At 29.7% G+C, this 14107-nt stretch overlaps 4 protein-coding genes across 4 annotated transcripts; 2 read left to right on the top strand and 2 right to left on the bottom strand.

Moving 5' to 3' along the window:
• The first annotated feature begins 211 nt into the window (after positions 1–211).
• Positions 212–3792, top strand: LOC125072120 (probable pseudouridine-5'-phosphatase). The gene is made up of 4 exons (XM_047682634.1): positions 212–545; positions 937–1155; positions 2120–2352; positions 2807–3792. The coding sequence occupies exons 1-4, from the start codon at positions 431–433 to the stop codon at positions 2981–2983; spliced, it is 744 nt and encodes a 247-aa protein (XP_047538590.1). The 5' UTR covers positions 212–430; the 3' UTR covers positions 2984–3792.
• A 44-nt stretch (positions 3793–3836) lies between these two features.
• Positions 3837–5464, bottom strand: LOC125072130 (NADH dehydrogenase [ubiquinone] 1 alpha subcomplex subunit 2). The gene is made up of 3 exons (XM_047682645.1): positions 5294–5464; positions 4902–5008; positions 3837–4257 (listed from the first exon to the last, which is right to left on the bottom strand). The coding sequence occupies exons 1-3, from the start codon at positions 5461–5463 to the stop codon at positions 4175–4177; spliced, it is 360 nt and encodes a 119-aa protein (XP_047538601.1). The 5' UTR covers position 5464; the 3' UTR covers positions 3837–4174.
• A 667-nt stretch (positions 5465–6131) lies between these two features.
• Positions 6132–8667, bottom strand: LOC125074863 (DCN1-like protein 1). The gene is made up of 3 exons (XM_047686323.1): positions 8580–8667; positions 7840–8439; positions 6132–7617 (listed from the first exon to the last, which is right to left on the bottom strand). Exons 1-3 carry the CDS (start codon positions 8580–8582, stop codon positions 7423–7425), a joined length of 798 nt encoding a protein of 265 aa, XP_047542279.1. The 5' UTR covers positions 8583–8667; the 3' UTR covers positions 6132–7422.
• A 300-nt stretch (positions 8668–8967) lies between these two features.
• LOC125068922 (probable glutamate--tRNA ligase, mitochondrial) lies at positions 8968–12819 on the top strand. Its single transcript, XM_047678303.1, has 6 exons — positions 8968–9426; positions 9511–9706; positions 9804–10018; positions 10461–10576; positions 11119–11228; positions 12265–12819. The coding sequence occupies exons 1-6, from the start codon at positions 9086–9088 to the stop codon at positions 12817–12819; spliced, it is 1533 nt and encodes a 510-aa protein (XP_047534259.1). The 5' UTR covers positions 8968–9085.
• The last annotated feature ends 1288 nt before the right edge of the window (positions 12820–14107 follow it).

The raw sequence follows: 14107 nt of genomic DNA, 5'->3' as shown, positions 1-14107 counted from the left end.
TGAGTTATACACTTTTGCAGTAAACGAAATGGTATAACCATTTAACACAGTTAAGCAGTTAGACGACACTCTGCTGTCGTCTCGCTCTTAAAATCTGATGTTACATGAATTCAAAAGAGATATCTATAGATTTCATAGTTCAGTCATAGTAAAATATCCATTTTCATTCATAATAAAATGTTAAATGTCAGTCAGCACTCAGCACGATGTAATTTTTAATTCGACAATTTCAGCGCTTACTGATAGTTCATCCAAACTAGTGTGATTATTTTATTTTATTAAACCTTATAAAATTAAGTTAAAAATAAAAAAAAATAAAGATTTCTTTTTTATAAAAAATAATAGTCGTTAATATCTACTTTATTATTTTATATACCTATCTATATTTTATATTAACAAACTTTATATAACATTTTTAACCGGCCTCATTATGAGGGTCTATTTGTTACAAGCTGTCTCGAATACTATCAGAAAACAATGCTATTCCACCAAAAATGTGAAGAAGGTTACCCATTGCATCTTCGATATGGACGGTCTTCTTTTAGGTAAGTTTGCATAACAAAGTTTTACGTTCGACCTTTTAGACTGTCAATGTTTATACACAATACAATCAGGGTTATATCGTTATGAAATGCACACACTATTGTTATATTGTTTTATTGATTACAATTTATATATTACTAGGTGAAGTAAACATTTTTTTTTCTACTTTTTATCTACATAATGCTACAAGTGTGACTAGTTTCAGCCCGCGTATGAGGAGGGAGAGGTCAGGACTTACGCACTTCAGACTTCCCATCTCAACTTTTGCATTTATTATATTCATAAGATTAGCTTAAATAATTAGAACCAACTAGTATAGATACATAGAAAATATAAAAAAATAATGCTTACATTAAATTATAACATAAAAATAAATATGAAATACATTTTCAGATACCGAGCAGGTCTACAAAAAAATGATTACACAGATCTGTGCCAAATATGGTCATAATTACACGGAGGAATTAATGATGAAAGTCCTTGGTGGTACAGAACAGAGATTGTCAGAGATTCTATGTAAAGATTTAAATCTTCCCATTACACCTAAGGAATTTCGTGATCAGTTATTAGAGTTGGGTGATACTATGCTTGCTGGAAGTCCATTATTGGATGGTTAGTATATATTTCTATAATGTGTATGCAGGGTAAGTATAACACTTCTATATGGAATAAAATAAAATCTTCCAGTAATGAGCACACTTTTATCTGTATGGAATAAAATCAAATCTTCTAGTAATAATGAACTTTATTTCTACAATTACATCAAAATTAAAGAACAATTACTGCTTAACAAATGATAATTAATATATCATATTCTTACTTAACTAAAGAATCTATGCAACACAATTATGTTTTACAAGCTCAAACTAGATCATATGTCATATAGAGCTCACGCCTTAACTTTCTACATGATAAGGGAAGAAATATATTTATTTTAATTAATAGTAGAAGGTAAACATTCAGTTTTCATAACTAATCATATGATTAAGACTTTTTTTTACTTGAAAATATTATTCAAACAATGTAATTTTTAAACAGTAATGCTTATAGTAACATTTTAAAGTTATGATAGCCCAGAGAATTAAAGTATATGAATTTCCCGGGTTAGAATAATGAATTCAAACATATATGCACATATATTAATAAAACTTACCAAAATATTTGTACATATTAATAATCTTTACATTCATTTTAAGGTAAATTGTGGGCAGGCATTAGACATAATTATTTTGAAATATTTATAGGATCATAAAAAAAAATTTTGATAAGATATCTTATCATCACAGAATAAATCTTGCATGTTGTGTAAATAAAATAAATTGTTGAGTAAATACTGTGCAAAAGATTATTTATCGATGCAATATAAAATTGAAAACAAAATAAAGAAGAAACCAAATCATAAATTTAATTGAAAAAATGTAAAAATTAAACAAATTGAACTGTGCTGTGTGTGTGTGTTATATTGATGGCAATGTAAAGTTTACGCCGTTTTATGTCGAATATTATTATATATATGATTTGGCAAATGGGAAAATGTGAAAAGTGTAATTGATCAACTTGAAAAATATTTTCACAGGAGCGGAGAGATTGATACGTCATCTCCATCAAACCAAAGTACCTTTCGCACTCGCAACATCGTCCAGTGCACGATCCGTCGAAACAAAAGTAGCTAAATACAAGGAACTCTTCAGCTATTTCAATCACATGGTTATGGGTAGTACAGACAAGGAAGTCAAGTTTGGAAAACCGCATCCAGATATATTTTTGGTGGCAGCAGCTAGGTTCCCTGACAAACCTAAACCTGAAAAGGTTGGTAACCAATTTTGGTCAATGGTCTGTATGAGGCTTAAAACCATTCATCATATCCAATAGTTTTAACTTAAGATAATGCTAGTGTATTTTAGTTATACAGCAGTATGAAAAGTGTACAAAATGTGCTTGGAGTTGGAATACTGGTAATATTACAACTCGGAGCATACTTTGGGGTCAACAGTACCACATTTCAAAGTTTTGGGTGAAATTATATGAGGGTTATGTGATGAAGCCTAAACTTTTAGACTTGGTTTTAAATATTATATTTTCATTGAAATATTAGTCCTATAAATGTATTCAAATTTCTGCTCAATTAGTTAATTTAAAGTAGAAATAGAAATTATGTTACCAACATAAATAAAACTCACAAGCAAAAATATTTATAAAATTTTTAAAGTATTGCAAAAATATTTCTTAATAACCACATCTATTTTTCAAACTTTGTTTTCAGTGTTTGGTATTCGAAGATTCTCCACACGGCGTGACAGCTGGCGTTTCCGCGGGTATGCAAGTGGTTATGGTACCAGATCCTCACTTGGACAAGAGACTCACCACTCACGCCACTATAGTACTACCGACGCTTGCCAAATTCCAACCAGAAATCTTTGGATTACCGGCTTTCCAGTGACACTATTGATTTGTGTAGGAACAAAGAAATAGAACTGATCCAATTTTTAATTTATCAAGTAGAATTTAGATGAGTGCTTAGTATTATGATTTTTATGTACAAAATGAAAGAAAAATAGGGTTTTTTTTATTTTGTGTAATGGTACATGGTAGTAATTAGCATTGTCATACACAGCCTTTTATTCTGGTCACTTATAAGACAACTTTATGCCAAAGATACTAGTGGTAGTTGAGGCAAATGAGTGTTGATGAAAAGGTATCTAGACTTTTGTTAATGTATGTAAGGACTACAGTTACCCATCATGGCTTGAAAAAGCAATATCTATTACTTTTTCTATTATATTTGTCTTGACGAAACAAGAAACACTTGGAAAGTGCTAATTCGATGAGTATAAAATTGGGTCACAACAATCTTTGTCTTTTGAGAAAAAGGACTCGAAATATCAAGCCTCTCTATATTATAGTTTCGCTGTGCGTTGATAGATAGTCAGCCATTTTGGATATTGTTTTTATATATATATGGGTAATCTTTGTATACAAAACAGAATATTTGGTCAGGATTAAAAGGTTGGCAGCTAATTTCAAATTTCATCTAAACAAGAAATTTAGCTGCCTTTATTTGGCAATTAAGAAACATTTGTAGGCTGCAGGAGTATGACTAGCATTAGCAATTTTGTAAAATTATAAATTTTTCCAAGTAATCCCGAAATATCAGATCACTTCATATTATGCTCTGAGACACAATTATTAAAATGTACACAAATACTGACTGTACTCAAATTAGTTAGAGAAATAGAATCTATTTTTTTATATTTGTTTTTTATTCTACATGCACGTAAATAAAAACACTTTGGAAGCAATATTTTTTATATTATGACTGTAGGATTATTACTAAAAAATCTTGCTAATACCTCATAGATGGTAGATGTCTGTTAAATTAGACATAAAATAGTCGATTTTAAGTACAAAACTCAATTAATTTTTTCTTTTCTTAATATGGTATTATAATTACAATGTCTTGTATGTATAGTTTATACAATTATGGTAGGCTGTTTGTACCACTATGTGATAATTTAAGCCCCAACTTGTTTTGTACATTGTAGTATTAACAATAAAAGCAATAATTTATTTAACGGTCTTTTAATTAAAATCAAAATATACTGTAACTAATGAATAACATAATTTTAAATATTTATTTAATGAGTTGCTTAATAGCAGATAGGACATCATTGGCACCTAAATTTGTTAATGGAGTACTGCTTTCGACACCTTTATCTGAAAAAAAAGTTTTAAATCTATATTAAAGGAATACTTAAGACTTAAAATATAACTCCCAACCATACTAATTTCTATGTATAGGCTTATATATAATCGAATTACGTAAACATATACAAAATTTTGTTGCTGTTATTTTAATGTATTTTTATGTACAATAATATTTCTTGAAGCTACTGTATGTATTTAATTATATTACAATGATTATACTGATATCAATTATATTTTTAATATATGATACTACAAGATAACTGCAAATATGTTGTACATGAATAAGTGAAGAGAATTATGACCTATTCAGTTTTTTTATAATTTCCAATACTTGGCCACTGCTCAGATCACAAAGAGACTCGCATAACTCACGTCCTCTATCTGTAAATACTATCATTACTTAGCTTACACCTTTAAATCACAAATCTATTAATGTCTCATTTTATCAGTTGGTCAAGAATATTTGCACTATTAAAATAATTAGGTATATATAATATTCAATATTCAAAAGAATATAATCATGCACGCACTGGGCGGAATCATAGGGAAATAATTTGGACAATATTTTAAAATGGTATAGATTTTTGAATGGAATGATGTTGATCATGAATGAGAATTTCAAAATAAAAATCAATATTATTATTTTTGCCTACCATAGCGAGCCCAAACCCTGGGCTGAATTCCACTACACTCACGAATCAAGATTGGAAAGTTAGGGTTTTCCTTCTTGATGTTCACATAGTTCTTTTGAATGAACTCTCTGAAATTTCAAACAAAAAAAATAACATTATGAGAAAATTGCTAATTATTCATTATCGTAAATAAAATTTCTAAATAAAGAAAGTGAAAATATAAGTGATTACAATATTTAATTTGATTAAACTTTTATGTACATATAGCTCTAAATGTATGATAGTAAAATTTATTTTATTCGTAAAAATGTTTTATTATATCAAATTTAAAAAAGGAGTAAACTGTTGGGTGTTAGTTTTTTTAATTTTCAATATCGAATAGGTTAGTCAAATGTTTATGTAATCAAACATACCTCACACCAGCTGATTGTTTACTTGTTTGACATAAGTGAATTCTCAGCTCTTTGAGAGCACCTCCTAAACGTACAGACATTTTTTGTAACTGTTCTTCTTTTAAGCACTTGACGAGAAAAAGAAAATTTTCGAGTTGAAATTCACAAATATATTTCAAAGATATTGACATTGACAGCAGTTTTGACTTTGACATTGACTTTTCTCTTTAAGTTTTTTATTTGCATCTCGTTTACTTATTAAGTAACATAATTATTCGTATATTATTTGTAGAATAAGCAAGTTTTTGAATTGCAATAATTCGCAAAATATATCATATGATTTAGTTTTTGGAAATAATAATAATTAAATAATATTCAATATTATTATGTAATTTATACAATTTTTATTTTGTTAAGCAACTAGAGGATAATAATGTTTTGTTTTTTTTTCATATGCATCAGTTCATTTATTTATGCAACTTATGACTGTTTTCTTGCAATTTGTATGTAGTCACGTATTGTACCTTTAGAGAAATAACTTCTCTAATTATTTCCAGATCAGATGTTATTTTTCCTATAAGACATGTCCAGACATAAGATTTAATTGGGAGTAAATAACTTGATATAATAATAGATAAGGAAATGCTGTTGTTTTATAAATATATGACTTTTTACAAATACAGCAATAATTGTTATCGCCGGCGTTTTTTCACGTTTATTAATATTTAAAACACACAATTTATTTAACAATTTATTGTAGTTTAATACTTGATACATCAATTTCCTTTTTTGTACATTCAATCTAAGTACCAAATATTTTTTATGATTCAATATTACAGAAGCAACAATTTCTCCTAGAAACATTAGAAAATCTATTGATAAAATGTTTTAAATTATTAAAAAAATCAACAGTTTGTTTCTTTAAATATTAACAGATCATTGACAAACATAGCTAATGAAAATGCACTCAATCTACTTTATATAAGTAAATATTAGAATATGATCAAGTTTTAAGAAAAACATAACATTTATTTAGGGTAATAACTATTTCAAGTCTTATTAACAATCACTAAATGATATAATTTAAAGGTAGCCAGAGTGTAATAAATAAATTTACATAAAGTTTTTTTTACACAATTGTAACTTTGGAATCAACTAAAACATATCTATCAGTTTAAATTTAAATTCTGTAAATAATTTTGCATTCAGTGAATAAATTATATCTTACCATTTAGTAGAAGTAAATAGTTGAATAAATATTTTCAATTGATAACATCATTACTAGGCACATTGTCCAATTTAACTCAAAAGCAAAACATGTTGGCCATTATTAATTTTAAATTAATCATTAACAAAATTGAACTTGTTAAATCAATAATTGAACTTGTTGAATCAATATTGAGAATTTGTGTTTACTTAAATTTCATTTTATATATTTTGAATAAGTTTTCAAATATTGTTTGAATATGTATGTAAAATTGACAATGAAGACTTGATCAAGTAGAAGAAATCGAAATTTTTCTAAGTTAGCAACAATAAAAAAAAATTGTGAAAGATCTAAGTTTTAATATTATAAAAAAAGTAATATCATTAATTTGTATATACATATTTACATCTTAATTTAAAACCTCACAGATTAGTATGCAATAATGCAAGTATTCAATCTGATTTAAAATTTTTTTTTTTAAATGAATCATTAGTTTGCTCTCCTACTTAATTCAATGAAAAATTTAAACTCACAACATACTAGATCCTATTCTCAATAGTATTTAGGAAACAGGAGTTCTAATTGATATTACTCTAACGGACGAAGAGTTCAGAGCTTTATACAGTCGAGTACTAGCTGTTACTAACTAAATTGTCTGAATGTTCTTAGTGTCCACACTTCTATTCAACCCTCAAAATAAATACAAACCACCATTCATTGTCGACAAAGTCACTTGCTGATTTAGTCAGCTGCACAAATCAAATATGATAACAATTGCTATCCACTCTACTGTACACAGCTCCAGACTGTACAGGACGAAGCGAGACAGTAGCAGTATTACAAATGACCCCAATTCTTCTAAGAAGCTTTGATCTTGTCTTTCTGATTCTATACACACATTGTGTACTCTCGCTTCGTACTGTGGGCAGCTGTAAAGCTTCAGCTAGCCAGACGCTGGCTCTAAGGATTTAACGCCATCTGCTGTTAGTCCCTGCTTTTGACACCATTCTACAAAGTCATCTATGAGTACGGGCCAGGCACCTTCGGCATCATAATTACTCATGCCATCATCAATTTGTGTTGCAAAATCTAAAAGAAGGTTCCATGTATCTTTTGGTATAGATCTTTTATGATGCTCCTGAAACACAATTAGTGTTTTAATTTTATTTTATTAGTAATATTGAATAACATTTATACTTAAAATTGACATGGTTTAAATTTAATAATAAATAATTGTAGTTTTTTTAAAGAAAATCTTTTACTATTGTTATTGGTGGTAATGTGAAATTTTGTGAAAGTAAGCATTTACTGATCTTCACTATAGGAAGTTAAATTTTTTATTTAAACAAGAATAACATACCGTAAGAAATTTACACCAGGCATCAAGGAACTTAAATCTCCCACGGAGCACAATATTCCAATATGCTACAGCCATATCGAGTTCTAAGCCTTTCTGCCCAGGGTTTTTGGCATAATTAAAGGTAAATTGGTAAAAGTCTTTGAACTTATTTGGGTCTTTTATCTCAGATTCTAATGTAGGCAGTTTTGCTTTTAACTTATCTATGCTGTCAACACCCAACTCTATGAAGCCTGTCATGAACTCCTCTTTAGTAAATTCACACTGTACGGCCGCTTTACATTTCCACGCTATTATAAGAACTAATATTGATTCAGGACTTAAATTTAAATCTTCTAAAAATTTCATAACACCATCAACAGTTATTTTGTCGTTCTCCTGTTGATCTCTATATTTGTTAAATAGTTGTTCTACTTTTTTTCTATCTACTGATGCTTTGACAGGGTCTTTGTAATACGCATCAGGGTTCTGAAAATAGTTGTCGCTCGCCAAGTCAAGTTTCCAGTCATTCTGCGAGAGACAGAATATAGCAGTACTTTCAGTAGTTTGCGTAAACGCTACGAACTTCTTCACTTTATCTCTCTGTGATGATTTTAATTTATTCTGAAAAGAAAACGCAGTAAAGTCATAACCTTAGTTTTTGCTGAACTGTCAAATATATTTTGGTTCGCTAATAAAACTGTAACATATTCAAAAGTGGATAGTTAATTTTGTTTATGTGTCACAACAAGGCTAATACCAACCATTTTGAGGATTTGTTTGTTATTTAATATAATGACTTTCACTATATTCACTATTGTTTCGACATCGGAACTAAAAATGAAAAGCAACAGTCAGAGACAATTTTTTACTTTTACGTGTTCAGTCGTGTTTTATTAAGCATACAATTTATGAATTTCAGTTCCGGGTATTTAATGTGATAATGTAATCTTATAAATTCAATGATGCCAGTATATGTAAAAGATATATTAATATATGTTTTTATTTGTTTATTTGTTCTATAAAATTTCTGGATAATATAAAATCGGAAATCCTATTTGACAGCAGCCTAATATTAAATTACATTGACATTTTCAAAACAGCTGATTGTCAAATTTTCACTTGATTTAATTGACATAAGTAGGTATTAAAAGAGGGTAAAATAAAATAAATAAACATTATTTATCCGATTATTCCAAAGTCCATACTTTTATTATTACTGTCACTTATTTTAATACGTGTACTTCTCGATATATGAGAGACTCTCAGAATGCGGACTTTTAACCTGAGACATGTTTTCGTTTTACCAACACATAACCTTTATCGTACTTTAAATACTATCGTACCTAGGGTAAGATTTGCGCCTAGTCCAACTGGATACTTACATTTAGGAGGTTTAAGAACAGCTTTATACAATTACTTATATGCAAAATCCCGTGGTGGCGTTTTTATATTACGTATAGAAGATACTGATCAGACTAGGAAAGTTGAGGGATCGGTGGATGCTTTGATAGATGACTTAAAATGGGCGGGAATAGAATGTAATGAAGGGCCGAGTACAAAAGGAAATTACGGTCCGTACGTGCAAAGTGAAAGATTAAATATTTATCAGTAAGATTAATAATATTTAACTTGTAAAGTACATATTTTTAATGTTCAATCGTTATTCATTTAAATATTTTTTTAATTTTACAGGGAACATATTCAAAAACTATTAAACAATGGTTCAGCTTATAAATGCTTTTGCACTGAGCGACGTCTTAACATACTTCGTAGAGATGCCATTAGAAGTCAACGAATACCAAAATATGATAATAAATGTCGTAGTTTATCTGATAAGGATATTCAGGAGAAGAGTAATGCAGGAACCCCTTACTGTATTAGGTTTAAGGTGCACTTTGCTTAGATTATTTTTTGATAATATAAAAGCAATGCTGAGTATGAAGATAAAATAATTATATATTATTATCATATTAATTTACTTCTAGCTTTCTTCAGATTGTATCTCATTCGAAGACATGATATTTGGCGGTATAGCATATGATGTCACCTTGAATGAAGGTGATCCGGTTCTGATGAAAAGTGATGGCTACCCGACGTATCACTTTGCAAATGTTGTTGATGATTATTTAATGGGTATCACACATGTATTACGAGGTGTGGAATGGCAAATATCTACAACTAAACATATATTGATCTATAAGTAAGTAATATAATACTTGTAAACATTTTTAAGTATTCATTGGTAATAAAATGAAGACTTGCAACGAATACTTTTAATTTGATTATTGATTCAAGATGGTCCCATTAGAAAGTGTGCAGCTTAACCAATGTTTGCAGATTTAAACCCAGGCAAAAACTACTGAATTTTTTTGTGTTAATTCATGTCATACTCAGTGGTGAAGAAAATCATTGTGGTAAATCTTCATGTGTCTAATTTCAATGAAATTCTGCCACATGTATGTATATTCTCCAAATGGCATTCTCCAAAGGTACACCAAACCATTTCTTCAATACGGAAGGATAAGAATAACTAAGATATCTTTTTGGTAACAAAAATTAACCATTATAATAATTTTATTGAATTAGAATTTATTTTAGTTTATTTTTGTGTGTGTATAAATAAAATTAATTATAAATTCCAGAGCATTTGGATGGATACCACCGGAGTTCGGTCATCTTCCTCTTATTGTAAATTCTGATGGAACTAAATTAAGTAAACGCCAGTCTGATGTAAAAGTGGAAGATTATAGAGCCAAAGGTAATATTTTTATAAGGAATACAAGTATCACACATCATCATCATCAAGTCAAACCTTAGAGGGAGACAAGACAAATTCAATTTGCAAAGATCAAATTAAAGCACACAGCTGTGCGCAAACACAAATTCATTCTCAATCCCTTCACTCTTATAATCCGAGTGGACGTCGACTTTACGGGCTTTGCGAGGCTCGAGAATGTTCTTCAAGTTTCAAACTTCAAGCTACTAAAAAATATATCGACAGAAAAATTCTTATATTGGACGGGGGCTTAAACCCAGGATAAGTTTTTGGCAGACTTAATTTGCGTTTATAATTCATCTCGTGCTCGGCAATGAAGGAAAACGTTGTGAATAAACCTGAAGTCATATTTAAATTAAATTCGGCCCGAATCGGAGTAGTATAATGGAATAAGCTCCAAAAGTTTTCCTCAAAGGGAGAAGACCAGTGGTACATTTATTGGCTGACATTATTTTTCTTAAATATTTTATGTTATCCAAATTGAATAATCTATTTGAACTGTTATCAAATCTTAAATATTTTAGGTATATATCCTTTGGCGTTGGTAAATTATATAACGCTGTCTGGTGGAGGGTTTGACCATGTGATAGGAGAAGGAATAAGATTTAAGACTTTGGAGGAACTAGCTGAAGAGGTTAGTCAATAGTTCATTTCTGTCCATTTTAGCTTTTCATGATCTATCAAATAGTATAGTTACATTCTAGTCACATGTAAAGCTGCAACAAATGGAACATTCGCTTATAATTAAATACCAGAATTGTCCAACATTTGAACAAAACATTCGACTGTATATGACGTCATTTGAATCGCATTGTTCGAAATTCTGTCCACTGATTGGTTGAGCTCATAATAAAACTAAATCACAGTTTTTTTTGTTTTATAACAATGATTAAATTAATATAAATATTTAGGTTTAATTAATTTTAAAATAATTGAGTCACAGACAATTTGTTGCTATTATAGAATTGATTATTATCATTGATACCAATAGCATTGTTTCCTATTCATCCTCTTGGTTTCATTTGTTTAGATATAATCCTACCTGATAAGCAATCTGTATTATTCTACATTAAATAATTAAAAAAAGTTTTATTTCAAAGTTTGCAAACGCAACTACAGGCACAAGGGACAGAACCCTTTTTTTTTAGGTTGTTCGCACATTGACAACGAGGAATGGTTAACATTTCTTGCAGCGTTAATGTTTGTAGGTAGTAGTGACTTACTATCCATATGCTAGTTCATCTGTCTATGCTATAAAAAAAAAAAATATTAGGTCTACCACTTTGTATATTTTGAACGAAGTTGTTTTACGCGGCTTACAGTACTGAAGTGTATTCGCAGAAATCGTCACTTAAGGAAAATGCGTTATATGCTCGTTCCTGGTGACGTTTTCCTCTGATCTCTGTCTCTCTCTATCTATTAGATTCAGTTTATTATAACTTTATTTAAATTTATTTGTTTGTTATTGTTTCAATTCACACACGATTTTTACAACGATTGAGAATAATGAAATGTCAAGTTCAGTAGTTCATTGTGTCTGTTATTTGTTTATTTAATTATTTTTGTGTTATTTAAAACATAATATATAGCTAGAGCAACTTGGTTCTAATGTTCTCGTTCGGGTGTCCCACGAAACAACTCTTTTTTTTATATTGTATTCTCTCTTACAGTTTCAAATAAATAAGATATCATCACATCCAAGTCGCCTCAATCCTGATTTACTCGAAGAATGTAATCGATTAGAGTTAAAACGGCGTCTCAAAGACGATCAGCTCACGAAGTCTCTCATAGCAAATCTGCAAAATTTAATAAAGACGAAATATACAGGAGAAAATCTAAATGTATCCGAAGAACATATCAAAGGCGTACTGCTTTGGGCGACAGCTAGAATAACGAGGATAGAAGAATTGGTCACACCGAAATTTGCATTCCTCTGGATTCTACCGTCGAATAAAAAATTGGACGTTAATAAGAATTTATTCGAGAAATTGATCAACAATTTGGAAGATCTCGAGACGTTTGAACAGGATTCTATTAAGGATAATTTGAAACATTTTTCGGCTCAAAATGATGTGCAGTTTCCTGCATTGATGAAAATGTTAAGGTCCGTTTTGAGCGGACTTAACGAAGGGCCGAGTGTTGCTGAAATGATGCAACTGTTAGGTAAATGTCAATCGTTGGAAAGAATAAAAGCAGTTATAAGATATTTTTGTGTTTATTTTTAATACTATCATCGTTCCACTCAGTAACAAAGTAGGAATACTCACTGTCGCGTCACAGTATATTTACAACAATATTATGTATATTCACAGTAGCATTGATCACTTTGATAAAATCAGTGATAATCATTGTATGTGCACAAGAAGTAAGGATAAGCTTACAACGCCAAGTTTCCGACTCCGCAAAGTCAATAAATCATTCTTGGGGCAAGGCATCCGCTTCTATAATAAAATTCCGCAGACATTTTTAACTTTGCCGTTTCATAGATTCAAGTCAATTGTAAAAAATACATTAAAAAAGGCATATTATTCGATACAAGATTATATTGATGATGAAAAAGCGTGGCGTTAATGCTTGTGACTTCCAGGCAGGAGACATAACATACATATATAATTGTATTTAACTAACATGACCGTATTTTTAGATATTGAAAAAGAGTAACTACTGAGTTTCTTGCCGGTTCTTCTAGAATCTACATTCCGAACCGGTGGTAGCTTTACTTTAAATATTTTGTTAAATGACGATTCAAAAGTGCTTGTAAAAGCCTACCTGAATAAAGTATATTTTGATTATTGATTGTCACATGACCCAGAGAAAGCAGTTGACGCTGAAGTATCTAATTTATACATTTTTTTTTAGTATAAATGTAACTGATTCTTAAATGTAGGGTAGGGCAGCTTACATTCTTCTTTCATCGATATGTCACAGTATTCACTAGTTAGTGAAAAATAAAATAACAGTAAAATATGAAATACTAGTCAGTTACAGCACTAGTAGGTAGTGTTAGATACCCTATGTCCTTCTTTTGGGTTCAAGCTTACTTCATTCCAAATTTGTGTAAATGGTTTGGCCGTGAAAGCATCAAATAACGACAGAAAACCATAGTTACTTTAACATTTATATTATTAGTATAGATTATATTGATCAAAATTGATGACGCTATACTTTTAATTTAATCTTGTACCATAAAAGGTTTGGGTAGATTGGTACTTACATCGCTTAAACGAGGTATCTTCACGAGATCCTTGAAATAATGGAAAATTTCAATATTATAGTTCGGATTCGAATCCGACTTATAAGATTGAAAATTTATTTTAAAATTTATCACCTTTCAGTCAAAAATCTCGGGATACTTTTACCGTTTCCGTGAATTCTCTGACAAAAATACTTAATGAGTTAGACTATAACTTCGTCAATGAATTATATTAATTCTTGATACTAATTCTAGGCAATTATTTAGATTTTTATATGTAAAAAAATTAAAAACGCAAAAGATAACAGCAGTGTGCAGGA

This window comes from Vanessa atalanta, chromosome 2 (genome assembly GCF_905147765.1).
Source record: "Vanessa atalanta chromosome 2, ilVanAtal1.2, whole genome shotgun sequence".
NCBI classification, from domain to species: Eukaryota; Metazoa; Arthropoda; class Insecta; order Lepidoptera; family Nymphalidae; genus Vanessa; species Vanessa atalanta.
Note: the sequence above shows the minus strand (reverse complement) of the source record. Positions and strands in the feature narration are given on the sequence as shown.

What these genes read in the sequence shown, in the direction of transcription:
- LOC125072120 (XM_047682634.1), top strand. Translation starts at nt 431, where the DNA reads ATGAGGGTCTATTTGTTACAAGCTGTCTCGAATACTATCAGAAAACAA. An exon ending in TGGAAGTCCATTATTGGATG is followed by an intron (nt 1,156 to 2,119) that starts GTTAGTATATAT and finishes ATATTTTCACAG; the next exon opens with GAGCGGAGAGATTGATACGT. An exon ending in ACAAACCTAAACCTGAAAAG is followed by an intron (nt 2,353 to 2,806) that starts GTTGGTAACCAA and finishes CTTTGTTTTCAG; the next exon opens with TGTTTGGTATTCGAAGATTC.
- LOC125074863 (XM_047686323.1), bottom strand. An exon ending in CCTGGTGTAAATTTCTTACG is followed by an intron (nt 7,618 to 7,839) that starts GTATGTTATTCT and finishes ATTGTGTTTCAG; the next exon opens with GAGCATCATAAAAGATCTAT.
- LOC125072130 (XM_047682645.1), bottom strand. Translation starts at nt 5,463, where the DNA reads ATGTCAATATCTTTGAAATATATTTGTGAATTTCAACTCGAAAATTTT. An exon ending in AAACAATCAGCTGGTGTGAG is followed by an intron (nt 5,009 to 5,293) that starts GTATGTTTGATT and finishes TTGAAATTTCAG; the next exon opens with AGAGTTCATTCAAAAGAACT. An exon ending in CAGGGTTTGGGCTCGCTATG is followed by an intron (nt 4,258 to 4,901) that starts GTAGGCAAAAAT and finishes CTTTTTTTTCAG; the next exon opens with ATAAAGGTGTCGAAAGCAGT.
- LOC125068922 (XM_047678303.1), top strand. Translation starts at nt 9,086, where the DNA reads ATGCGGACTTTTAACCTGAGACATGTTTTCGTTTTACCAACACATAAC. An exon ending in AAACATATATTGATCTATAA is followed by an intron (nt 10,019 to 10,460) that starts GTAAGTAATATA and finishes TATAAATTCCAG; the next exon opens with AGCATTTGGATGGATACCAC. An exon ending in TGGAGGAACTAGCTGAAGAG is followed by an intron (nt 11,229 to 12,264) that starts GTTAGTCAATAG and finishes TCTCTCTTACAG; the next exon opens with TTTCAAATAAATAAGATATC.